Here is a 25,533-nt window from a genome sequence, read left to right as displayed (position 1 = left end):
AGCATATCAATGAGTGGTCCAAAAGAAAACGTGGTGCTGCGAGTACGATGGCACAGCAAGCAAGCCTGAAAATCAGGAGAAAGACACACTAAAATTAAATAACCTAGTAAAATATCGAAATGTAATGTAATACAACACAGAGGGTCGGTCAACACACAATTAACGCATAGCCTGGTTGATTACGTATTTCAAAGATTGCTAAGTTAGAATTTAAGTGTGAACATTCTAAAGAGGACACAGGCAGATAAAACAAGTCGCCAGAGAGAGAGAAAAAAGATAAGCTTAAAACTTCCCCGTAGAAGTGGTTCAATCTTAATTTTAGAACTTTCGTGACTGCAGGAATTATTATTTGGTTCTTTCGGTTAAGTCACGTCTAAAGATAAAATAATAAATTAAATTAAATAATAGAATACGACGTTTCGATTGCAACACAAGCAATCATCATCAGGTATAATGAAATAGCGACATAATATCTAACCAGAAAACTATAGACAGACATATTAGCAGACAGATATCACAAGATACATACATAGCGAGAGCAACACAGGTGACAGAGAGGGGTGATCGTCTCTGTGGGGTGGCCTTAAATAGACAGAGGGGGGGCGGAGGCAGAGAGAGGGAGGGGGGTTAGAAAAAATTAGCATATCAATGAGTGGTCCAAAAGAAAACGTGGTGCTGCGAGTACGATGGCACAGCAAGCAAGCCTGAAAATCAGGAGAAAGACACACTAAAATTAAATAACCTAGTAAAATATCGAAATGTAATGTAATACAACACAGAGGGTCGGTCAACACACAATTAACGCGTGTGTAATCAACCAGGCTATGCGTTAATTGTGTGTTGACCGACCCTCTGTGTTGTATTACATCACATTTCGATATTTTACTAGGTTATTTAATTTTAGTGTGTCTTTCTCCTGATTTTCAGGCTTGCTTGCTGTGCCATCGTACTCGCAGCACCACGTTTTCTTTTGGACCACTCATTGATATGCTAATTTTTTCTAACCCCCCTCCCTCTCTCTGCCTCCGCCCCCCCTCTGTCTATTTAAGGCCACCCCACAGAGACGATCACCCCTCTCTGTCACCTGTGTTGCTCTCGCTATGTATGTATCTTGTGATATCTGTCTGCTAATATGTCTGTCTATAGTTTTCTGGTTAGATATTATGTCGCTATTTCATTATACCTGATGATGATTGCTTGTGTTGCAATCGAAACGTCGTATTCTATTATTTAATTTAATTTATTATTTTATCTTTAGACGTGACTTAACCGAAAGAACCAAATAATAATTCCTGCAGTCACGAAAGTTCTAAAATTAAGATTGAACCGCTTCTACGGGGAAGTTTTAAGCTTATCTTTTTTCTCTCTCTCTGGCGACTTGTTTTATCTGCCTGTGTCCTCTTTAGAATGTTCACACTTAAATTCTAACTTAGCAATCTTTGAAATACGTAATCAACCAGGCTATGCGTTAATTGTGTGTTGACCGACCCTCTGTGTTGTATTACATTACATTTCGATATTTTACTAGGTTATTTAATTTTAGTGTGTCTTTCTCCTGATTTTCAGGCTTGCTTGCTGTGCCATCGTACTCGCAGCACCACGTTTTCTTTTGGACCACTCATTGATATGCTAATTTTTTCTAACCCCCCTCCCTCTCTCTGCCTCCGCCCCCCCTCTGTCTATTTAAGGCCACCCCACAGAGACGATCACCCCTCTCTGTCACCTGTGTTGCTCTCGCTATGTATGTATCTTGTGATATCTGTCTGCTAATATGTCTGTCTATAGTTTTCTGGTTAGATATTATGTCGCTATTTCATTATACCTGATGATGATTGCTTGTGTTGCAATCGAAACGTCGTATTCTATTATTTAATTTAATTTATTATTTTATCTTTAGACGTGACTTAACCGAAAGAACCAAATAATAATTCCTGCAGTCACGAAAGTTCTAAAATTAAGATTGAACCACTTCTACGGGGAAGTTTTAAGCTTATCTTTTTTCTCTCTCTCTGGCGACTTGTTTTATCTGCCTGTGTCCTCTTTAGAATGTTCACACTTAAATTCTAACTTAGCAATCTTTGAAATACGTAATCAACCAGGCTATGCGTTAATTGTGTGTTGACCGACCCTCTGTGTTGTATTACATTACATTTCGATATTTTACTAGGTTATTTAATTTTAGTGTGTCTTTCTCCTGATTTTCAGGCTTGCTTGCTGTGCCATCGTACTCGCAGCACCACGTTTTCTTTTGGACCACTCATTGATATGCTAATTTTTTCTAACCCCCCTCCCTCTCTCTGCCTCCGCCCCCCCTCTGTCTATTTAAGGCCACCCCACAGAGACGATCACCCCTCTCTGTCACCTGTGTTGCTCTCGCTATGTATGTATCTTGTGATATCTGTCTGCTAATATGTCTGTCTATAGTTTTCTGGTTAGATATTATGTCGCTATTTCATTATACCTGATGATGATTGCTTGTGTTGCAATCGAAACGTCGTATTCTATTATTTAATTTAATTTATTATTTTATCTTTAGACGTGACTTAACCGAAAGAACCAAATAATAATAGGAAATAACACTTACTACCCAGGAACAAAAAACTAATTTTTTACACAGTGTTTTGGCAAATTTGCACACCGACGCTGACAAACAACAGCCTATTCTTGTGAATGATGTCGCAGGATCTGTTAACGTCCACTGTGAAGTAGACGGCACGTAGTGTTATTACGGTTACTACACCCGCAGTCTTAATCAGGGTGACCGCTGGATTCGAACCGTGACCCTCTGTAACAAGCAGCAAATATGCTTACTGCTACGCCATGTCCCCACCAAATGAGTTTAAATTTGTTTATTCTTTGTGAATGAACCTTCTCAGAAAGTCAAGTATTCATGATCATGAAGCATAGTTGCATCACAGCATGAAAAGCTTTGGTCTGCAGGTATTATCACCATCGGGAATTCCAAACTATCGATAATGATGATGATTCCTGGACTTAATCTCTGTTCCTTCTTCATAAATGGAAACTTAAAGACAAGCCACATTTCTGTAATTTTAGCAATGGCGATTGTAGCCATTTTTAAATCCTTTATATTAAGTTCGCTTGCTTGCTTGCTTGCGTGCTTGCTTGCGTGCTTACGACCGTGCAAATCTTTCGGTCGTTTTTTAACCCACTTCCCGTGATCCAATCGAGCTGACATTTTCCACACAGACTCGTTGTGTGTGACAATTAATTTTCGTGAAAAAAAATATTCCAAAATTTTACACTGTTTAGGGAAAACAAATTAAATATTTAATTACCAATTGCTTGATGGTGGCAGACAATCATCTGACCCATAGGTGGCAGCCATCTCAAGCCAGAGGACGAGAGGACTCTAGCCGCCACGCATATAAAGGATTTATAGTGAAAAACTTGGTTTTTACGGGTTTACTTGTTTGCATTTAGTTTGTTACCTTCGCCCGCACCTCCAATTAGCATGGTTGGCTACGCACGGTGTGAAAGAAGTTCAACATACATACGTACATGGTACCCAAACTATGGAACATATAGTCAACCACTGTAGTCTGCACTCCTTTAACGAAGTAGTAGCAAAATTACACAAACTCTCTCCTGCAACCCTCTTGTTGTGTATGTACCGTGCTAATTGGAGGTATGGTTGTGGCTAACTGATTTCGACATTGGGATTTAGTTCCTGGAGATATCTCTTGCAGGAATATCATAAGGGCTGTGTCTGGATTCACCTGATAGAGAGCCGGGCTGCCATAAATCTCGCTCCAGAAGTGGGAGCTGTCAGTCGCTTGCAAAAGCCCCGTCACCTCCAGCCTGTGCATGGTGGCTGCATGCTTCTTTAGCACCTGCATCACCCTCTCTGCATTTGAAATCTGAAAAACAAAGCCACACGCGTACCTTGCATGTGCTCTAAGCCAGACTCCAGGCTAACAATATAGCTTATCAGCAACTTGCACTCCACAGTCTACACATGCATACCACACTTAATAATAATAATAATTATTATTATTATTTCAACTTGTAATGTGCACAGTATTCGCTCACTCTCAAAGACAGAGAATGAGTCAGAGGCGCCAGGAACCACAGACAAGTGGGAAGGTAGCCACGCAATTAGCTGGCACCAACAACTGCTCAAGGTCTGCGATTAGTTATTTAGGTTTCATCAGCCAATTATTGAGTGTAAAATGTGGGAGAAAACTGGAGCACCCGGAAAAAACACGTGCGTGCAAGGAGGAAACACTCTATCCCATACAGACCCATTATAGGCTGGGTGCACAAAGACCTAAAGTTGCCATTTTCTTGAAAATGTTTGTTAACACTGCCTCAAAGCAGATTTCTAAGTATTGCACCTTGCCTCAGATGATTACATACAGATACCCCCCCCCTCCACCTCTTTCGCTCTCGTACTGACCGCTCCCTAGAAGTGGCATTGAGTGTGTGGGGGCGCCGCTCACGACGCTAAGCTACCTGCAGGAACTGCGAAAGCACGTGGAGCAGCTCGTCCCGTCGCCTGCACTCCCTCAGCTCTTGCATGGCGCTCTCCTGCCACGGGTCCCGGCACGGCCTCACCTGCGGCACACACGTCCCACTCGATGTATGTGCACCCGCAATGATCTGCGAAAACACCCCTCCCACTTGGTGTCTGATCATGGTACCCAAACTATGAATCACATAGTACATCATTATAGCCTGGGCTCATTCGACTAAGGAGGAATCACAAAACTGCACAAACTCTCTCCTGAAGCCCTCTCGTCGTGGCTGGCAGACCTCGACATTGGCGTCTCGCTCCTGAACAGATCGCTGCTGTTGCCATCACGCACAAAAATAGCATAAAACCATCCCAGAAGCTCGCAAGTGTCCCATATGTCATAACATCAGTGTAGTTCGGCCAAGTCTGCCTCTGTGGCACCACAGCCGCCCGCTATGGTGATTCGGTGAGCCTGGCATCACAGTCGTGCACCGCCATGCCCGGTGAAAAACAGGCATTCGATAATGCCACCGCGCATTGCAATCAGAGGGATGGGCATGGCCATAACACGCATGCAGTGGCAGTATTTTGCATATCCGACGAGTTGAGGACCGAGCAATAGGCGGATGTGTAAAAATTCAGGATCTGTGAACATCAATATAAAACGAGTTACCACTGCTCAAACACTAGCACTAGGTGTGGGCAGTTGTTCATTGGTCCCGGCGGATATGCGATGGTTGGATATGCGACATTGTACTAGAAATGTGTGTACCTTGATGTAGGGGAGCCAGGTTGCCTCCTTTCTTCTGGCCACACCAGCTGTGCCAAGGGCTCCCACCCCACCTGGCTGCATCTGGCTGTACACGGGGAAGCACTTCATCTCTTCCTGCCGCTTGAAGATGCTGCCAAACTTCTGAGACACCTGGGGAACAACCCGGAGAGGATGATGAGGATGCGAATCATCTCAAGGTGGGTGGGTGCAATTTCTCACGTTGGAGAAACGCAGCTCTGTCGGAGCAAACATGGTGTCTGCACCACAAATTCAGGTAGGTTTGCGATGATGTCGGTGCCGTGAACCTCACTCTCTTGTCATCTGCACTTGAATGCAGTGCTCTGCAACCGCTGTGCCGCCGCCACGGTTAAAGTCCCAGGCAGTAGTTTCAAAACTATACGAAAGGAAAGAAGCTCTCTGTTCACAATCTGGAATGGACAACCTCTCCTCCATGCCGTTCAGTGGCCGATCGAGCCCCCATCCCCCACCCCTCGCCCTCTCCTCTCCACTGGTCACAGCGCAGTACAACAGCAGAGAGCTGTCAGCCCCCATCCCAGCCCTCTCAACTCCCTTGGTTGCGAACGCGCAGGAGGGCCGTTACAAGTGCCGTATACAGTGAGCAAAGGATTGTGAATTCTCTCTCAGCTTAACGCATTTCCACCTACCAATCCGCCCACCCACCTACCCAAAATCACCAACCACCCACCATGGCCCACAATGAGTTTTTGGTTCAGTGTGCAGTGAAGATCAAGCAGCTCGAAATTGAGCCATGGAATTAAAAAGGTTGAGAAGCCCTGCTCTGAGTGATTATTAGCTGCCAAGCCATTCCTTCAAGAGAGCCTCTATTTTCAATCAAGAAAGCCTCCAGTTTGATGTATTCAATGTGCAGATGCTCTGCATGGCCACGTGTAAAGCAAAAAAGTGAACGTGTGTTTGCCGCGTGGTACTACGACTATAGCTGAACAACGGTGACCACTCAACTTGGCCGATTTGAGGACCGCCCTTCATCGCACATGAGTGTTTGGCATCGGCTAAGGCTATCGGCAAGGTGAGGCCTAGTATCAAAGCGGACCTGAGGCTTCATCAAAGTTTGCCTGCTGGGTGGACTACCACCGACCTGGCTAAAGGTACAGTACATGGGACGCACAAAGACAAACATCCCCCTTATATGCTTTTAACAGACTGCTTTGACATAGGGGAAGCCCAGGACCGTTACAAATGTTCGCCACTGTCTCTGGGATCGGAGTGCAGTGTGTGTGTACCATGTACCATAAGGTACATGGTACACACATATGTACCATAAGGTACATGGTACACACATACACTGACACACGCACAAACACACGCACACACACAGTGACCGGCGTCCTTCACGGTTGTTCTACACGTGCTCCCTGGACGCCGGTATCGACGTCGCGTGGTCACCAATGTCGCCCCCCAGCACTGACCGTGGCAAGGAGCTCTCCATTGGCCGGCACGCCAGGTGGGGTGGGTGGGCTCCAGTCCACGGCAAAGTGAGACAGCAGCGCCAGCAGCTGAGGCATGAAGGCCTCTGTGTGTCGCCCGTGGCTCACGTCCCATGAGGGCTCCTCGGCGTTCCCGGTTGTGACGCCTGCAGGAGTACAGAGTGCACGTACTGGCCGCTCTTAAGAGGCCGACGTGCGGCATCTCGCTGACTCGCCTGCCCGTGGCTCGGGGAGCTCAGCTTCTTCGAGACGATGCACGTTCCTCTCGGTGACCTCACCCACTCAAGAGTGAACCGTGAAAAAAACACATACGTACGTGTAATAAATCAGGTCGACGACAAGCGACTGTGTCCCCGTGTTTATTTCTTCGGTTGCTGGACAGCTCGTGTTCCGCTCAGTTCCTCCGTTCCGCGGCGCGTCACGTGAGCTGGCGTCCCGCTCTTGCGCCACTCTCCCTCTTGCTCCTCCGCTCCCGCGCACCATTGGTAGACGGCACGCTGAGAGCCGTCTCCGCGTCGCCACGTGGCCGATGGCTCGCGGAGACCCGAGATGTGGCCCCGCTTCCAGCCCTTACCCACTGACCCCGAGCCCCTTCCGGCTTTCCCTTATATCCCCTTCCCGCATCACCCAGACTCCGCCCCTCGAGACACCACTTAAAAACTTTCCAGATAGTACCACCCCCTAGCGCCCGCGGGCTCCGCCCTTGAACTTTACCCCCAATGGTTCGTGTCACCTGGTTGGCTTAGAGGATGAGGCGGCGAGTCCACCCCACCAACCGGCGACCCCCCAGCATACGCTCGCATTACATCACCCCCCCCCCCCCCCAGTGTAAAAGACTAGCCGTCCCGGATAATTTAAGGCAAGTCCACAATGCGAGAGACATAGTAACACAGTAACAGACAAGTGGAACAAGAGCAACGCATAACAAGGAACGGTAACAATCAACGGAAGGGGAGGGATCTGGATCTGGTACGCGACACCGGACCATCCCCTGCATGAGCAGGGGACTTCGCCGACTGCAATCCAGGCGGGGTTGGAAGAGCGGCGGAATCGACATCCCTCGCCGCAGGTGAAGGCCCGGCCGGTGCAGGATCACATGTGTCTGGTTGCCTCAGGGCTGCCGAGTCTGTGGAAGGCAAAACAGGCCCCTTCGGAGGTTCAACAGGCAAGGGGGGTGGCTCGTCGGACGCATCAGACACCGGCAAGGAAATATTTGGGGATGACGGATCGACGCGAGGAGCAAAGAAGGGTTTCAACCGAGAAGTGTGGACATACCAACGGCGCGACCCTGCCCGGATACGTGCGCACTGAGGACTAGATATCTCGATCAATTCCACAGGCCCTTGCCAGGGCCTGTGCAGCTTGGGAGAGGTACCCACCGGCACCTGTGGACAATGGACCCAGGCCCGGTCCCCTACAGCCCACGGCATAGCCCGTTGCGAGCGCCGAGCGCACCGCTCGTTACGGGCCTGGGTTTTAAACGTGGCAATCCGTGCCGCCTCCCGCGCCTCCATGACGCGGCGAACCGTGTCGCGAACGTATTCGGGGAGAGTCTGCGCGGGCTCCTTAGCGCGTGCCCCCAACTGCACATCAACGCATCAACGGGCGGCACATTCTCACGCCCATACATGAGGAAAAAGTGCGAGTAACCAGTAGACACGTGCGGTGCCATCCGGTTGGCGGAGAACACCCCAGGGATGTGCAAATTTCAATCGGCCTGCTTCTCGCTAACCATATGGCAGAGCATAGCCGACAAGGTACGGTTCAACCGCTCAACCATCCCATCCGTTTGTGGGTGGTAGGGTGAAGTAGGTACTTTCCTGGTACCCAATGCATCACACACATTATGCAACAACTTAGATGAGAAGTTGCGGCCCTGATCCGTAAGCAGTCGTTCGGGCGCACCCTTGTCAATTACGTACCCGTACAAAAATGCCTCCGTGATAGACAACGCCGACTGATCGGGCAAGAGCCAAGCCAACCGCCACCGCGAGAAATATTCCATACCCACCAACAAAAATGTATTACCCCGGGCGGTTGGGGGAAAGGGTCCGAGGATGTCCAGAGCCACCAAGCTCGTTAATGCGCGTCACCTGGATCGATTTAAAGGGGGGGATATAACCCCATTTCGGTGGCTTCCGACGAGCACACTTGGAACAGGCCTGAATGTCCTTGGCGACATCAGCCATCATGCCATGCCAAAAATAGTCCCGCTGCAACGTGAGCAAGGTTTTCTGCACGCCGAGGTATACCAACTTCTCGGCGTGCAGTACCCGAATCAATTCGTACCGAAGCGCGACAGGAACCACCAGACACCAAACGCCCAACAAATCATCCCTCCACATCAACAACCCGTCCCGGAAGGCCACCTGCGGGAAATCGTCCGCAGACGAGGACACCCGCGGCCTGCCCGCCTGACCTCGCAACGAACTCAATGAATTGTCCAACAGTTGCTCGCGGACCCATACCGAGCGCGGCAAGTTCAACACCCCGTCAGCCGGCTCAGGGCAGGCCAGCGGAATCCGCTATCGCGGACATGACCGGCCGAAGGGGCTGAGGGGGGCGCGTGCACCGATTAGTGCCCGAGGCGCACGCGCAAGAGGATCCCTGCGGTAACCTGGAGAGCGCATCTGCGTTACCATGCCGAGAACCTTTACGGTACTGTATATCAAACGAGAATTCCTGCAATGTCTCCAACCAGCACGACAACTGGCCAGAGGGCTGTTCGATCTTCAAGGAATATTGCAGGGCAGCATGGTCCGTGCGCACCAGGAATTTCCTGCCGTACAGGTACGGGCGATATTGGCGAATGAAATGAACAATCGCCAATAATTCCCTACGGGTTACACAATGGCAGGTTTCCGCCGACGAGAGAACGCGGCTCCCATACGCCACCACGCGCTCGACGCCATTTTTGCACTGGGACAGAATGGCGCCAATGCCCGTATCACTGGCATCCATGTCCAGGATAAAGGGCAAGGAGAAATCGGGGTAATCAAGCATCGGCGCGGTTGACAACCGATCCCGAAGGTCCCGGAACGATTGCTCCTCCTCCGGTCCCCATTTGAACCTTTGATTCTTTGCCATAAGGAGGTGCAGTGGCCTAGCGATAGTAGCGAAATTCGGAACGAATCGACAGTAGTAGGACGTGAACCCGACAAACCAACGTACCTCCCCAACCGAGGTGGGGGTCGGCCAGTCAGTTTCAGTTTCATTTATTAGGATTTACCCTGTGAGCCATTCGGCTCTTGATTTGGGTTCAACCGCAACAAACGATAAAATTACAAGATACACCTAAAATCCATTGTACATAAATCTGAACATCACATACATAAACAATAAAATCCTACAGAAAAAGCACAACCCGTCCATGCTGTGTACAGAAAGTGTAAAAAATTACATTTCGGTGTTTGATCCCAATAAACAATCATAATACAATACAGATACAAAATTTAAGTATAAATCTATACTAAATAAAAAAAATCGGGCCAAACCAAGCCCCTCTAAAACTTACTAAAACAATGCTATGTAAACAACGTAACAGTTTTCCCAACAAATGTGATTAAAAGTTGACAATAGCGACACACACATCACTAAACCTAGCATCCTTCGCGAGCTGCATAAGTCAATCCATAACAGCCGGATTAACAATAGCAGTAGCAGCGCACTATAATCAAAATACATAATAAGTTCATACGTCGGTCATCTATAGCTATATTTTTAATTTCAGGCCACAGGATAGCAGTGGCAGCTATGGTTGTACGACTCCTCTAGAGCATTTTTGAGTGATCGTCTTGTTGGTAACGATCCAAGCTGGAGTCTATTTGTGATAGCATTCCAGACCCTGGGGGCATCTATAGCAAAAGCCCTTTCTCCAATATTTGTACAGCAATTAGGAATGCGAAGCTGGTAAATGAGCGAAGATCTTAGCTCATATTTGTTTTCCGAAACAATAAGGAGATCCATGAGCTAATCTGCGGATTTTTTTTGTTAATACAGTGTAAATAAATAATATCTGATGCATAAGGCATCTATCATTAAGAGATGTTAAGTTTCACCCAATGTAGAGATCGCAGTGGTGGGTCCTATATGGGAAGTTCAATGCAAATCTTAAGGCCGAATGATATATTGTTTCAAGCTTCTTCAGAACAGTACTGGTTGCTTATTTATAAACGATGTCACAGTAATCAAGTAGAGGCATTATGGTAGCTTTAATCAATTCCAAACTGAACATAGGTGGAAAACAGTGTATGTGTCGATATAGAAAACCAATTTAAATTTTGTCTTTTTAGCAATATAATAAATGTGTTCTTAAAAATTCAGTTTTGAATCAAGGATGGCCCCAAGATACTTATAGTCTCGGACGCACGACGTCTTGTCCGGGTCCATGGCAACACCGTCCGAGCTGACAATATGTCCCAAATAACGCACGGAGCGTTGCAAGAGGTGGCACTTTTAGGTTTGAATTTGAGATTAGTGGAACGCATCCTGTCGAAAACAGCCTTCAATCTTTGAAGGTGTTCCTCGAACGTACGACTGAACACAATGACGTCGTCTAAGTACATCAGACACGTGTCCCATTGTAACCCGGTCAACACTAGTTCCATCAACCGCTGGAACGTGGCGGGAGCGGCGTTCAGTCCCATGGGAAGGCAGTTAAACTGGAATAACCCCTGAGGCGTACGGAACGCCGTCTTTTCCTTTGACGAATCGTCGAGGGGCAGTTGCCAAAATCCAGAAGAGAGATCGAGGGTGGAAAAGTATTGTGCCCCCGACAGGGCATCGATGGAGTCATCCATCCGTGGCAGAGGGTACGCGTCCGCCACCAAAACCTTATTAAGCTTCCGGAAATCAATGCAGAATCGAAGGCTACCATCCTTTTTCTTTACGAGTACAACAGGAGCGCCCCACGGGTTATTAGACGGAGAAATAACCGCGGCCAGCATGTCATCCACCGCGCTGCATACATGGTCCCTCCCTGAGGGACTTAGCTGGTGCGGATTCATTCATATAGGGCTTGCCTCCCCAGTATCAATGTGATGGGACAACAGGTCGAAATTGTTCTTGCTGAAAACGTCGGAATAATCAGACAATAGCACTTCGTTGGTGCGTGGTCAAAGACGAATTTTCCTGACACAACTCGGCGATCCAACGATCGTCCGATGTTCCACGAGACTCAATCGCCGCCGCCAACCCCTGCCGTTGATTCCCATTGTGGACCGTAAACGCGGTAGTGGCATGAGCCAGGACTGGACCGGCAGCGACCAAAACGCCTTCCGACACCCCGTTCAAAACTTGCAAAAACGAGGGTTGACCGGGCCGGACGATCGTCTGGGCCCACACCAGAGCAAGACCCTTGATAGCGGTGTTAGATGGGGACAGCAGCACGCCCGCCACCGCGTCCATCCTGCGGAATTGCTTCCGGTACCGCAACGGGACGAGCATTTGGGAGCCCGGAGACATCAACAAGCGCCTGCACCGCAACGCACAGCAAAGGATGACTCAATGGGGATGGCAAAAAAAATATCTTATGTCGCGCAGGCAGCTCAATGCAGCCCTGATCAACGAGGATCTTAACCGGCATTTTACAGAGAAAATCGGTACCCAATAAACAACGCACTGCCAATGAACTGGAAATTAAGACCGTTCCCGATGCCGCAACGTTCCAAATGGAAACATGCGCTTCGACCTGACCCACAATGCCCATACTACCCACGTGAGCAGCAATACATGCATGAAAAGTCGGTCGCACGCGCGAAGCGGGGATAGAAAGGTGGAAAATGACATCGAAGATGATAGTGGCCGACGCTCCGGTGTCCACCAATATCCGCACGTCCACCCCTTGAATACAGCCCGGCACCATAGAGGACCCCGTCGCGGCCGCCACCACATGACATGCCAATTTTCTCCACTGAGTAATCGTACGAGGCGAATCGCAGGCGGCCCCCCGTGAGTCACGAACAGACGGATCATACGCGGCCGAGGATACATGAGGTGACAAAACTTGCCGGGTGTCTGACGCATACCGACTTGCCTGGCTTGGGTCACAGCCCGTCGACGGTAGTGTCGCCAGAGGTGGGGATCCGGGAGGAGGCGGATGGCGGGGACGACTCCGACAGTCCCGTGCGAAGTGGCCCAGCCGGCCACACCTGAAGCACGCCATGCCGGCTCGCCAATCGGTACCACCGACGTCCCGGAGCGGCGTCGACGAAGCACTCAAACGTGACTCGGCCCTCCTCCTCGGAACCCAGTGGACCGCAGCGGCAGCCAGGTCCTCGGTCCCCGCGTCGTCCGGGGTGCAGACGAACCGTGACGGTGCCCATCAAGTCGGCTGACCGTCCACAGCAGGGTCGCCTGTCCAGGCGGCCACTTGCGCCCAGCGGCGCAAGTTGAACTGGGCGTCGAGGCATTTGGTGGCCAACCGGGAAGTAAGCGGCTCGTGACCACACACTGGCAATGGAATGCCGAGTTCCTTGGACAGCTCCAACATCTTGCCCAAGATGAGGGGGTTGAGTATGTCGGGCTTAGCGTCAGGGTAGGCAGCCATCGCAAGCGCCACTAAGGCGCCACGGTAGGCGATGGGAGACTCATCTGCACCCCGCTGACGCTGTACAAATTTCCTACGAGTATCCGACGGCGGCTCATAAACTTCCGCCATTTCGGCAAACGCCTCTTGCAATGTCGCCTTCTTATCAACAGGGATGGAGCGGAATACTGCGAGTGATATGTCATAGAGGAGAGTAGGCAAGGCATCCAATGCCTCCTCCTCCGTCCACTGGACGGAACGAAAAGCAGAATTGAAACGCCAAGTGAAAGCGCTCCAGTCCCCTCCCGCTCTGAATTCTTTGATGTGCGGGAGACGATGGCTGCGCCCCGTGCCGCTGTCCACACCGGGCCCAGGCTCTCGCGCCCGCGCTCCACACGGCGCCGCCAAAATGGCGGACTCCAGCTGCGCACCCGCGGACCCACCCAAGATGGCGTCTTCGTGCCGCGTGGCAGCCGCCGTGGCCGTAGTGGCGGACAGCCTTCCCGAGGCCGCAATGGCGGCCGATCCTTGCCCGAGGGGACCCCCTGAGACCCCCAGAGGGGGGCCCTGCTCGTCACCACTCGGCAGCGTTCCATGCGGACGTCCCGGCACTGCGGACGGCGCGACCAGCGTCACCAGGTTGAGTAGGACGGCACGCAGCGAATCGATCTGCTCCGCCACATGCCGCCAGCCGTCGCCAGCGCCCGGGGACAAAGACGGCTCGGCCCCGACAACCTTCTCCGGCGCCTTAGAAGAGCCAACTGTAGCCGCCGCGTCCGGGCCCACCGCTCCCGGGATCGCCAGGTCCTGGGTGAGTGAGTCGTCATCATCAGAAGATAGCGCAGGTGGGATTTTCTTCTTGAGATGTTTGGACATGTCGTCCAACGTCAAGAGTCACTTCTGACCCCAATTGTAATAAATCAGGTCGACGACAAACGACTGTGTCTCCGTGTTTATTTCTTCGGTTGCTGGACAGCTCGCGTTCCGCTCAGTTCCTCCGTTCCACGGCGCGGCGCGTGAGCTGGCGTCCCGCTCTTGAACCGCTCTCCCTCTTGCTCCTCCGCTCCCGCGCACCGTTGCTAGACGGTGCGCTGAGAGCCGTCTCCGCGTCGCCACGTGGCCGATGGCTCGCGGAAACCCGAGATGTGGCCCCGCTTCCAGCCCTTACCCACTGACCCCGAGCCCCTTCCGGCTTTCCCTTATATCCCCTTTCCGCGTCACCCAGACTCCGCCCCTCACCACACCCCTTAAGAACTTTCCAGATAGTACCACCCCCGAGCGCCCGCGGGCTCCGCTGTTGAACTTTACTCCCGATGGTTCATGTCGCCTGGTTGGCTTAGAGGCTGAGGCGGCGAGCCCACCCCACCAACCGGCGATCCCCCAGCATACGCTCGCATTACATACGTGTGAGCAGTGCATACGCAGCCAGTGAAGGACAAGCCACTACTGTACTCCACATTTAAAAAATGAACTTAAACATCAAAAAGCATACAAAAACAAAGTCATGACATTTGTTTGTAAACCTGCGCACGCACATAGCGCACTGCTGTGCTGGATGGCGCTGCCAGGCCGAGGAGGAGACTCCTCTGCTTGGCTCCCTCCATCGGGCTCCTCTTGCTTCGAGCCCCCGGGCTCCGCGAGGACCCCGTGAGACACGGGGAGCCACTGCAGGAACTGCACATGCGGAGAGCGCACGGCACAACGCACCAGCTGTGACACAGGGGAGAAGAGTACTGCACGCTCCACACGCGTCGACTGCGATGGCCATGCCTTGCACACAACGCAACGGTCCGTGGGCCGATCGTAGCTATCAATTACAAACGACTCTGACACTTTTCCCCCACATTTTTATTCGAAAGTGCAGTTCTACCATCCTCGTACTTTTGACCATTGGTCAGTTGGTTTTTATTTTAAACCCTTATGAAATTAAAATAATTACATGGTTTACAGAGCTAATCTAGTGTCATTGTGAAGCGGAATTTTTTGTTTATATTCGTGATTTTTATATATATTATTTTATAATATATATTATTTTATATATATAAATAGTCAGCCCAAGCTCAAGTCATTATTAATGGAAACGTGCAGGCTCTTTTTTCAAGCCGCTGCTAAATAATAGCCCCTCCCAACGCCATGGGGGGACTGACTATACTTCACCACACTGGTCACTGTGAATTGGTAAAGGCAGGGGACATATACATTGCTGCATAGTACAGGACAACAATTACATTTGTTGCACTACCCTCTGAGGACAAAGTAACTCTGTAGCAGCTAAAATAATTTAAACTCATAATGCGGCACCACCGCACAGTATTTACTCACTGTCGTAGACAGAGAACAACTCAGAGGCATAAGGAGCAACCATAGGCAAGATGGAAGGAGGCCATGCAATGAGCTGGCACCAACAATTGCCCAAGCTCTGCGGTCCTCTAATATATTAAGGTGTTATCGACCAATGAACAAGTGTTTACATGCGGGAGGAAACAGGAGCACCCGTCAAAGCCCATATGTGTGAGGGGAAAATGCTCTATTCCTCACAAATGGAACAGGTGGGGTCTACATTTGTTCCACCTTCTGGCGAGCCAGGGTCTGGCACCTTCTTGACACCCAGAGTAAGGGAATTTCGCAACATCTGTACGATCCGCCAACCCTCGCTGCCTACACAGTGATGGATTACAGGCAGCCACGTGCATATCCAACACCGCCCGGGTAACACCTGGTCACTCATCCCAGCGCCATCCAGGCTCAATCCTGTTTAGTTTCTGACATGACGAGGGTCGGGCGCACTCCGGGTGAGTTGGTCGCGTGCATCCTGGGAACCATAAACCACCGGCTCAGCGCGTCCACTGCTAGCCGTGCAGTGTGCGGGAGATGGGAGACGCACGCGCACGAAGGAGTGGACGAGCCGCACAGAACGCAGGTGCCCCACGAGCCAGCGAGCGTAGATCGCGCAGTCATCCGGGGCGACGCGGCCTGCGGTGCTGCCGGCTCCGGCTCCCACCCCTGCCCCAGCGAGGAGGGCGTCGCGCGCAGCAGCCAGGCGGCGCGCCCGCTCGCGAGCATCGCTGTACTCACGCAGCGCCAGTGCCACGTGTTGCTGTGGGATGGGACGCACATGGGCGTGACGCACGACGCGGTCCCCGGTTTAGACAAATGGTTTGGCGATGCTGCTTCTGCTGTTGCTGCTGCTGCGTGCGCAGTGGTGCACAACAACCAGAGCTAACAAAACAATTCAGCGCACTCATCAATAACACGACGTGTGTGTGATTTTAAACAAAAAAATTACCATTGCCAACATTTCTGGCAATGGCCCTTCTTCATAGTACACGAAGAAGGGCAATTGTCCGGAACGTTGCCAGTTATATATATATGTTTTCCTTTCAGGCAGTCGCCGAGTGTGTTGGATTCATACAGCGTCTGCATAACAAATTCAAGACGCCGCATGTTACGAACGCTAATGGCAATAACATTCAAAATGAATTATGAATAACATCGCGGCCATTATACACACGACAAATATCACAGGAGACAAAGACAAAGTATGTGAATACTCAAAAATAAAACTAAATATTCATCAATAATGATCTCATTCAGTAATCTCGGGGCAATGATGGCAATTCCATATTCTGTGACGATGATGATGGATGGTAATGAATATGGTCACCGTGTAACTTGGATAATCGGATCAATTTACCTGCTTCCTGTGTCGTCACTCCATTCTGTTATCTGCAAAACCATGATGGTCGAGAGGAGTTCAAGAGGAGTTCAAGCGTTGTCGAGGGATGGAGAGAGAGAACAGCTGCGCGTGCACACTGAGGCATGCGCAGCCGCTGGGACGCGCCTCCCCTGTCGCGGGGAGGGGGGCCGGAGCCAATCGTAGTGCTCACCTGGTACACGGCGTAGTGGTGCTGCATCTGCGGCACATGACAACAGAAGCGCTCCCAACGCAGTATAAGCACGTGCTTCAGCCGCGCCAACTGACGCATCCGGTCCACGAAGAACTGCAGTGGATCGCACGGCACAACGACGCAGAAGTTACACTTCACCGGCGCAAAAGAAAGAGTCTAACAATAATTGTCTCTGGTGCTTTGCATTTGTGGCGTGGATTTTTCTCTGGATCCTCCGTTCTTTTCCCTCCACATTTAGAAACATGCATTTATAGTATTTAGCTGATATAAATTTCCCCGTAATAAGCCACTTTGTTGAGCTATTATTTGTGGCCAGGTCACTTGTGAAAAAAAATCAATATAGCTCAGTGCCTTACCAAGGCAAAATAAGAAAATGTTTACAGTTTCTCCATCATTCTGTTCTCTGCCGTCTTCATTTCACAAAGAACTTCTTCCTTCAGCTCCTCCAGCATCCCGATCCTTGTCCTTCCCCTCGTTCTTATCCCCTTCCGTCCTTCCTTCTATAACGTCCTTAATCCTCAAACCATGCCCAGCGTAGAATTCATCCAACCTGCTTCTTCCATCTCCTTCTGACGACTTCCATTCTCGTTTTTTCTTCCGTCGATGCGTTCAAGATTGCTCAAACATCGGAAACCGTCTTTGTGTATGCGCGATCCCGAGTACGTGCATGCGTGCGTGTCCATATGCTTATGTGTGCAGGTGATTGATGCACGTCCCATAAGTAATAACAATTCACAAACCAACTTACGTATGCCAGTGTTCGGTTACAGAGCAATTAACAGAAGCACTCGTATGTGATTATTTAATCGTGTCCTTGCTGTTTCAGCAGACTGCTACCCAAGATGTTTATAAACACGACCTAGTTGATATATGATTATAGAAATTAAAAACATCGAGATTTCAATTCCGAAAAGACAGTGCACTGTATTTTTTCAAAGTGAATTTTAGCGTTGAGAAGCGTCGCCAGAATGGGGAAGAGTCATACGCTGCGACAAGATCATTGGTGGCGCCGGCTTATCAGTCCACCAACCCTCGCTGCCTCCACAGCACTGGATTACAGAACACAAGCATTGCCACCGTAAGTGCTCAAGAGCCATAATTTATACCAAGCACCGAGGGCTGCCCTGTAATTGGCCCTGTGGGATACACAAATTCCCGGGTGGCTCTAACCCCCTCCCACGCACCTGGTGCAGCAGTAGCGGCAGGCTGCTGGGCGTGTGCTCGCGTGCCAGGCACGTGTTCAACTCAGCGAGGATCGCGTCGGCATGTACCTGCACGGGGAGCGCGCCACTCACCTACACGCGCACACACATGTGAGCGCGCGCACACAGGTGTGAACTCACATAGCTGCACAGGTGTGAACATGCGCACACAGGTGTGAACTCACATAGCCACAGAGGTGTGAACACGCGCACACAGGTGTGAACTCACATAGCCACAGAGGTGTGAACACATGCACACAGGTGTGAACTCACATAGCCACAGAGGTGTGAACACACGCACACAGGTGTGAACTCATAGCCACATAGGTATGAACACACGCACACAGGTGTGAACTCACATAGCCACAAAGGTGTGAACACACGCACCCAGGTGTTAACTCAGTGGCACAGGTGTGAACACACGCACACAGGTGTGAATTCACATAGCCACAGAGGTTTGTACACACGCACACAGGTGTGAACTCATAGCCACATAGGTGTGAACACATGCACACAGGTGTTAACTCATAGTGGCACAGGTGTGAACACGCGCACACAGGTATCAACTCATATAGTTGTACAGGTGTGAACAAACGTCTGACCACCAATAAGCACACATTTGTGAATGTGTATAAGCAAAAAAAAAGACGAAGACAAAGGTCCCCCGTATTACCTTAACAGATTGTTCTGTTGGGAAAAGTGCTGTGAGCAAACATGGCACACGAGGGGGTGAGTAGACAACACCGTGTACGGGAGGCACAGGACGAGAGTGAATGAATGGCTGGCAATGAGTGCACGTGTTGCTGCGTATAAACATTGTGAATGGACCCAGACGCACTCACTTGCAAGGCCTGTGCTAGCCGCAGCTCACGTTCACGACGGAAGTACGACGCGTCTTTGGGCACGCTCACAGAGCTGCACGACGGCACAAGGCACGTTTCACCACAATGCCGTGTCTTGACAACGTTGATAAAGTACAGTGAAATCATTTGTAGACTAAAGACTCATACACAATATAAACAATAACATCTGGAAGCCATCTAAAAATTGGTTATTTGTTGTTTACATATTCTCAGTGGATTTGCATTTAACTTCCATGACCTCGATGTTTTTGGGGGGAAGTGCCGCTAAGCATTCTTGGTATCAGTTTCTAAAATGGAACGGGGCTTCTCAATGAGGTAAATATGGAAGTGTCTCCACTCATTATACACACTACATTGCCTATCCCTACCTTATTCAACAAATATCCATCAAGATGTTTGTGAGAATGTTAGCAATTTACAAATGTGCATCTGCAAGAGTGGACTTGGTTCCCTCCTACGAACTTGTTTCACCCAACTTTCGTTTGTCTCATATTTATGTTTTGGCCACCTTTCCAGCCTTCATTGCTGAGGTGTTCAATTACTTCCTGTAATTTTGTTGTTGTTGGTTGTTCGAGTGACTGTGCCATAAGCAAATTTGACATGGTTCATAATTCCTCCATTTATGTTAATGTGAATCTTGTGAAAGACCAAAAACACTGTATTGAAACCACATCTGGATTTAAATTTGTTGCATTACCTAGTTTATATAAATATTGTTATATATTTTTACAAAGGTCACTATTTCCATGCTTAAATTATCATGGAGCAGTGCCCTCAATAGGAAATGTGGATACTTGATGCACAAATATAAAATGTCAAAACTCACCTGTATCTGGCTGTGGTCACCATCCAGAACGGACCATGGAAAATATAATGACTCAATGCCCAATTCACGCATATGAAACTAAAATAATCTATTTTGTATTTAACCAGGTAAGGCCCACTGAGCTATATAGCTCATTTTCGGAAACGACCTGGCCACAAATGATAGCTCAACGAAGTGGCTTATCATGTGGAAATGTATATCAGCAAAATACTCTAATCACATGTTTATAAATGTGGAGTGAAAACCCATAGGACTTGGAGACAAATCCACACGACCATGGGAGAACATGCAAACTCCAAAAATACAGGCGTCAGGGTCGGGATCAAACCCACAACCTCCTGTATACCAGGCGAGGTAGTTAACATCTCTCCACCATGGCACCGACCATGAAGCAAGGAGCATCAACACAGCGATGATTCGGCACTCTGCTATTCCTGACGCAATCATCTGGCTCAAGCACCTCAATATAACATTACAGCTGTTTCTCTACAGCAACATCAGCAATACGAACAACTTCTCTCCTCTCTTGATGGCTCACCATTACACCACGGCAGCTCTTATCTTGGTTTCTCTCAAACCCAATGTTTTTCTGTCAATTTGAGACAATGATCGATCAGGAGGGCGGCTGCGAGGCGGTCCCCCTGCCCTGCCTGTATGAGTACCGGACTCTGCGCCAGCTTGAGCTTCGTTCCACGGAGTGCCGCACCTGACGGAGCGAGAGGCAGCGCCGGACAGGAAGCCCGACTCCTGGAGCTGGGCTTGCAGCTCGCTCAGCTCGCCCGCCAGACCCTGCTCCAGGCGCTGGGCTCCCTCGCTGATCCGGGGCAGCCCAGGCACCGTTGCCAACACTGCCCGCAGCCCCTCGTCCAGCACCCTGTCTCCCTGCATCGCGGTCTGCAGGTGGGGGGCAGGTGGGGGATTTAGCAGCAGATTGGAGATACAGCATTGTGATAAAGCTTGGACATAGGGGCATACAACATTGCTTGGTCTACAACTGTGGTTCCCAATCTCCGTGGGCTTGCGTACCACTGTCAACCCTCAATTTGTTTTTTGCGGACCTCCATGCGCCAATATAATGCTTTTCAACAATAAAGCCACCAGAAAAGCACTGTTAAATGTTGTTTAAGAGCCATGAAAACGATGAACATGCTTTTTATTGGCTCAAATGAAATCTAAATAGTTGCGTAGTGGGCAGTAAATCATATTGTGCTATGTGGGCAAAATTAAATATGGTATACAATTCATAATTGATTTTTGTAAAATGGATGGAGGGTGGACAACACACATTTTACTTATGCGATCTGACTCCAAAAATCGATTGTGAATAGTAATATTGATCAGGAAATCCTGCGTGTTACATATGGCGAATCCACAACAGTTCTGCGACCACTTTCCACGGCCTTGCAGGGCACAGGTTGGGAGCCACAGGTCCAACACAACATGAACCACACACGAGGGAGCCCTCCTCAAGGCGACTCCTCTTCCAAGGCTCCTAGTAAACACCGCCTGACATGCAACAACAATGGTAGCTGAGTGTCCGGAATGGAGCACCTTGTGTCAAAACGATCCCGGTCCTGGGAGACAGCAAAGAGCCTGCATCAAACAGTGGAGTCCCAAACAACAACCTGACTGAACCCCCCACGAAATAACAACCCTCATTTCTCTCAGCTGCCCCTGATTACAGCGGGGATCACTCTCAGCCGTGTACCAACAACCCATGGAAGAAGGTGTATGGGATAACAAGGACTTGCCAACGGAAAATGCGGTGAGGGGGAAAACAAGAGGCGTATATCACCGATGACTGCCCAAGACGACACGCATACTCTGGTGGAACAAGCGGACTCCACTTGGCTATCACCCCGGATTGCCGTGGAATGGCTCACAACATTAAAAGTGCGAGTGTAATAGCTCTATGGCCTTGTTCAAACGCCACGTGCGCAACAATAGATTAGTACCCATTCATTATTGTTACAAGGGCTATTATCATAACAAATAATTTACGGCCCTTTGCCAACCCAGTGCTGGTACTGTATGAAGGTCGCCCAACGCTGTGTCAGACTAAGCGGGGTTTTTGTTTCTACTTCACCAGGCTGCTCACTGTGAAGGTGACACAATGACACGTGTGTAGTTATTGTGGCAGCACGACGCCTGTTGAGGGAGAGATGTCGCAGCTCGGCGGACTCCCCCAGGGCTCTCCCTGCCACAGGAACTCACTCGCGCCGCCTCGCAGCACTCACCTGTGCGCATGGGAGAATTAACAGCAAAGGTGAAGTATGGAGATGATGCGAATGATGAGTGGATTATGGATATGAATGGATGGATATGATTAGTGGATGTGAACAATGGATAACGAATATATAGATGGGTGGACATGATTGGAGTTTTTATTTATGAATAATGTATTGTTATGAATAACGAATGGATATTGAGAAACGAATGGTGTGCCAAACAACGTTGGGTGGAGATGACCATGGCAATTGGTAAATGAGCGTCCCGCACCATGTACACTACGCACTGCAGCGACAGGAGCAGCAAGCAAGAGCGGGAAGTCAAAGCTGGAGCAGCAGGACCGACAAGGGACAGCAGGCAGCAGCAGCAAACACTGTCATAGCAGTAGCAACTTGAGCAGCAGCGAGAAGGGAAACACGGGCAGGGGGTCGCTACCTTTTGGCCCTCGCTGCCCCGGGCCGCGTCCCGCCTGTGCCAGTGCCCAGCGAGCAGCAGCGGCAGCAGCAGCAGGATGGGGAAGAGTGCAGGATCGGGAAGAAGGACGCGGCGCCTCACCATGGAGACCGCGCGGCCCTCAGACGCCGGGCCCGCCCTGGGCCCTCCCCTGCCCGTCCTCACAGCTCCTCCCGCCACAGCCCCTCTCTTCCTCCACAGTCCCTCCCTCCCTCCACAGTCTCTCCCTCCCTCCACAGTCTCTCCCACCACAGCCCCTCTCTCCCCCCCCACAGTCTTCCATCCACAGTCCTTCCCCCCCACCACAGCCCCTCCCCCACCGCCCCTCTCTTCCCTCCCCCCCACAGTTCCTCCCTCCCACCACAGCCTCTCCCATCCCTCCTACAGCTCCTCCCCTCACAACCCCTCCCCCCACAGCCCCTCCTCCCCGAGTGTCACCCACAGCTCAAGTGCTACTACACGAACGCTACAACTACATCCATTAACAACACATACTACGCGTAGAGTGTTACAGCCACAACAACAGCACTACAACTAGAGATCCTAAGACAACTACTACGGAAAGTATAGAATCTGTATCAACAACATTCGCCACCATTCGCCGCGATGTGGAGGTGACATCACCACGGCGTCCGTGCCAGGCCAGGTGCACTTTGAGGCCACGTGAAGGTCAACGGGACAGACCCAGCAGATGCCATGGGTTGACTGACTGAGATGACTGGTAGATGCACCAGCTGTGTCCCCTACTGTGCCAACTTGCAGCATTTTTGCCGCCCGGCGCTCCGCTCGTTGTGAGCGTCGCTCCTCTGCCCTCCCGTTGTTGTTGTTGGAGGGCGACTGCCGCCAACTGACCAGTAGCAGCGTCCTTCACGAGCCTCCTCCATAGAGGCCAATCTTGATACTGTTGGTACCAAGTCTTCGGCAAGTCCACTCAGTTCCACATTCAATACAGAATCTGTATCAAATCCATAATGACGGGTAATCGGAAGGTAGCCTCAACTGGAACTCCCATTCATTTGCATTCCTTGTGTAATTGTGTATTCACAGAGACACTTTTAGCTTTTCTCCTGTGTCACTTTATTACTTCGCATCCGTATGGATGCTCCTCACACTAACACAACGCACCCTTCAGTTTCATTTTAATTTATTTGGTATCGCCCTGTGAGCCATTCGGCTCTTGAATCGGGTGCAAACCGCAACAACAAAAAACATGAACAAGAAAACATCTTAATGTGACTATGTGCAAACAGAAAATACAAGAAAAGACAGCAAAATATTGCAGAAAAAGCACCGTACACCAACGCTGTGTTCAAAATCCCCAGTGGGATGCAAGTCAAACAACAACCACAAGACAATTTAGATTAAGGCCATCAGTCTAACTCTGTACTACAACAAACATGGCCAAACCGAAAAACTTTCGAAATCACCAAATTAAAGCCATAAAAGCAATGTAACAGTGATCATAGGAACTGTGACCGAATTTTCACAATAAACGACATAAACAACATGTACCACCAAACCCTGCAGCCATAGCTGGCTGCATGAGTCACTCATAATTAAAACATTTCAATTAAAAATTAACTCACGGCGGCCTAAAACCTACAGCTAGGCCTAAAGCCTAGAACTAGGCCTGAACTCTCCCTTCGTATCGTACCCCCGCGTGTGTGAAAGGGAGTAAATGTTTAACAATGTTACATTCCCTCATGTTTTTAAATAGAAACATTAAAATTTAAATCTTTTACATAAATAATTAAAACATTTAAATTAAAAAATAACTCACAGCGCCCTAAAGCCTACAGCTAGGCCTAAAGCCTAGAACTAGGCCTCAATCTCTCCCTTCGTATGGTCCGATTAGGTGTAGCAGCATCGCCCCCTACTGCAAACACTTGGCAGGACCCTACAAAAACCTTTTGACTCAGTGGGGCTTTCCTGGCTAAACAAGTGTAATAATACATTATGTTTATATTCTTTGGTTATTCGTTCCTACTAGCCCACCCTGCAGGTCCTGTTTACATACCATTATTCCTGGTGGGGGGGTAGCGGCCCAGCCCCTAGCATGGCAACGTGCCAACTCTGCCGCCTCGCCAATGTAGGCGAGGACGGGGGCAACGCATGGCACAAGGCCTCAACATGCCTATGGTAAGTGCAAAGTTCGTTGCTTCTTACGCTAACAACTCAAGTCCATTGTTTACTATTGTTAAACACATTAGTTGACAAACATTACAATAATAATGTTTGTGTGCAGATCAAAACTCACCTTCATTGCTTACCATTATGAAACAAATACGTCGCCAGATATTACAATAATTATCTTTGTGTGCACATAACTACTCTGGTTCATTCTTTACGATTATTAAACTAATCAGTTGCCAAATCTTACTATAATAATGTTTTTGTGCATATAACAACTCAGCTTTATTGTTACCATTATGAAACAAGTTGACATGTTACAATAATTATGTTTGTGTGCACAAAACTCTTTTTGCATTTTTCGGTTGCTCAATTTTCCCCTTTTTTGCTGCGCTTTTATGACGCTGCCACGGTCTACTGCCAGTCTGTGATTTCTGCTTATTTCTTCAATGCATTTCTATTGTTTCCATCGCTCACGTCACGCTATTTACTCATACGCAGTACTACGATACTGATAGCTGTGCCATCATCGGGGATTACTGTGCCCGTCGGTGTGTGTGTGTGAGTCCATGTGTGTGTCTTTGAGTCCATATGTGTGTGCGTGTAGAGCCATGCGTGTCTTTAACTCCATGTGGGTGTCTGTCATTTTCGAACGGACAACACCCCATGTGTGTGTGTGTA

The 25,533-nt window shown here is 49.5% G+C and overlaps 1 protein-coding gene across 1 annotated transcript in view; it reads right to left on the bottom strand.

The window, feature by feature from the left end:
• The window catches only part of LOC144941603 (uncharacterized), a 100,318-nt gene extending 77,408 nt beyond the window's left edge, over positions 1-22,910 (bottom strand). The window contains exons 1-11 of the mRNA XM_078867923.1: positions 22,705-22,910; positions 20,747-20,934; positions 19,194-19,266; positions 18,334-18,444; positions 17,129-17,242; positions 16,126-16,338; positions 14,777-14,915; positions 6,698-6,861; positions 5,250-5,399; positions 4,477-4,578; positions 3,741-3,881 (exon numbers count right to left, since the gene is read on the bottom strand). Of these exons, the coding sequence (XP_078724049.1) occupies positions 3,741-3,881; positions 4,477-4,578; positions 5,250-5,399; positions 6,698-6,861; positions 14,777-14,915; positions 16,126-16,338; positions 17,129-17,242; positions 18,334-18,444; positions 19,194-19,266; positions 20,747-20,934; positions 22,705-22,827 (1,518 nt within the window). The 5' untranslated portion in view covers positions 22,828-22,910. The remainder of the gene's footprint in view (positions 1-3,740; positions 3,882-4,476; positions 4,579-5,249; positions 5,400-6,697; positions 6,862-14,776; positions 14,916-16,125; positions 16,339-17,128; positions 17,243-18,333; positions 18,445-19,193; positions 19,267-20,746; positions 20,935-22,704) is intronic.
• Between the last annotated feature and the right edge of the window lie 2,623 nt (positions 22,911-25,533).

Source organism: Lampetra fluviatilis, chromosome 25 (assembly GCF_964198595.1).
Source record: "Lampetra fluviatilis chromosome 25, kcLamFluv1.1, whole genome shotgun sequence".
In the NCBI taxonomy this organism is placed as follows: Eukaryota; Metazoa; Chordata; class Hyperoartia; order Petromyzontiformes; family Petromyzontidae; genus Lampetra; species Lampetra fluviatilis.
The sequence above is the reverse complement of the archived record's forward strand: the minus strand, read 5'-3'. Positions and strand labels throughout refer to the sequence as shown.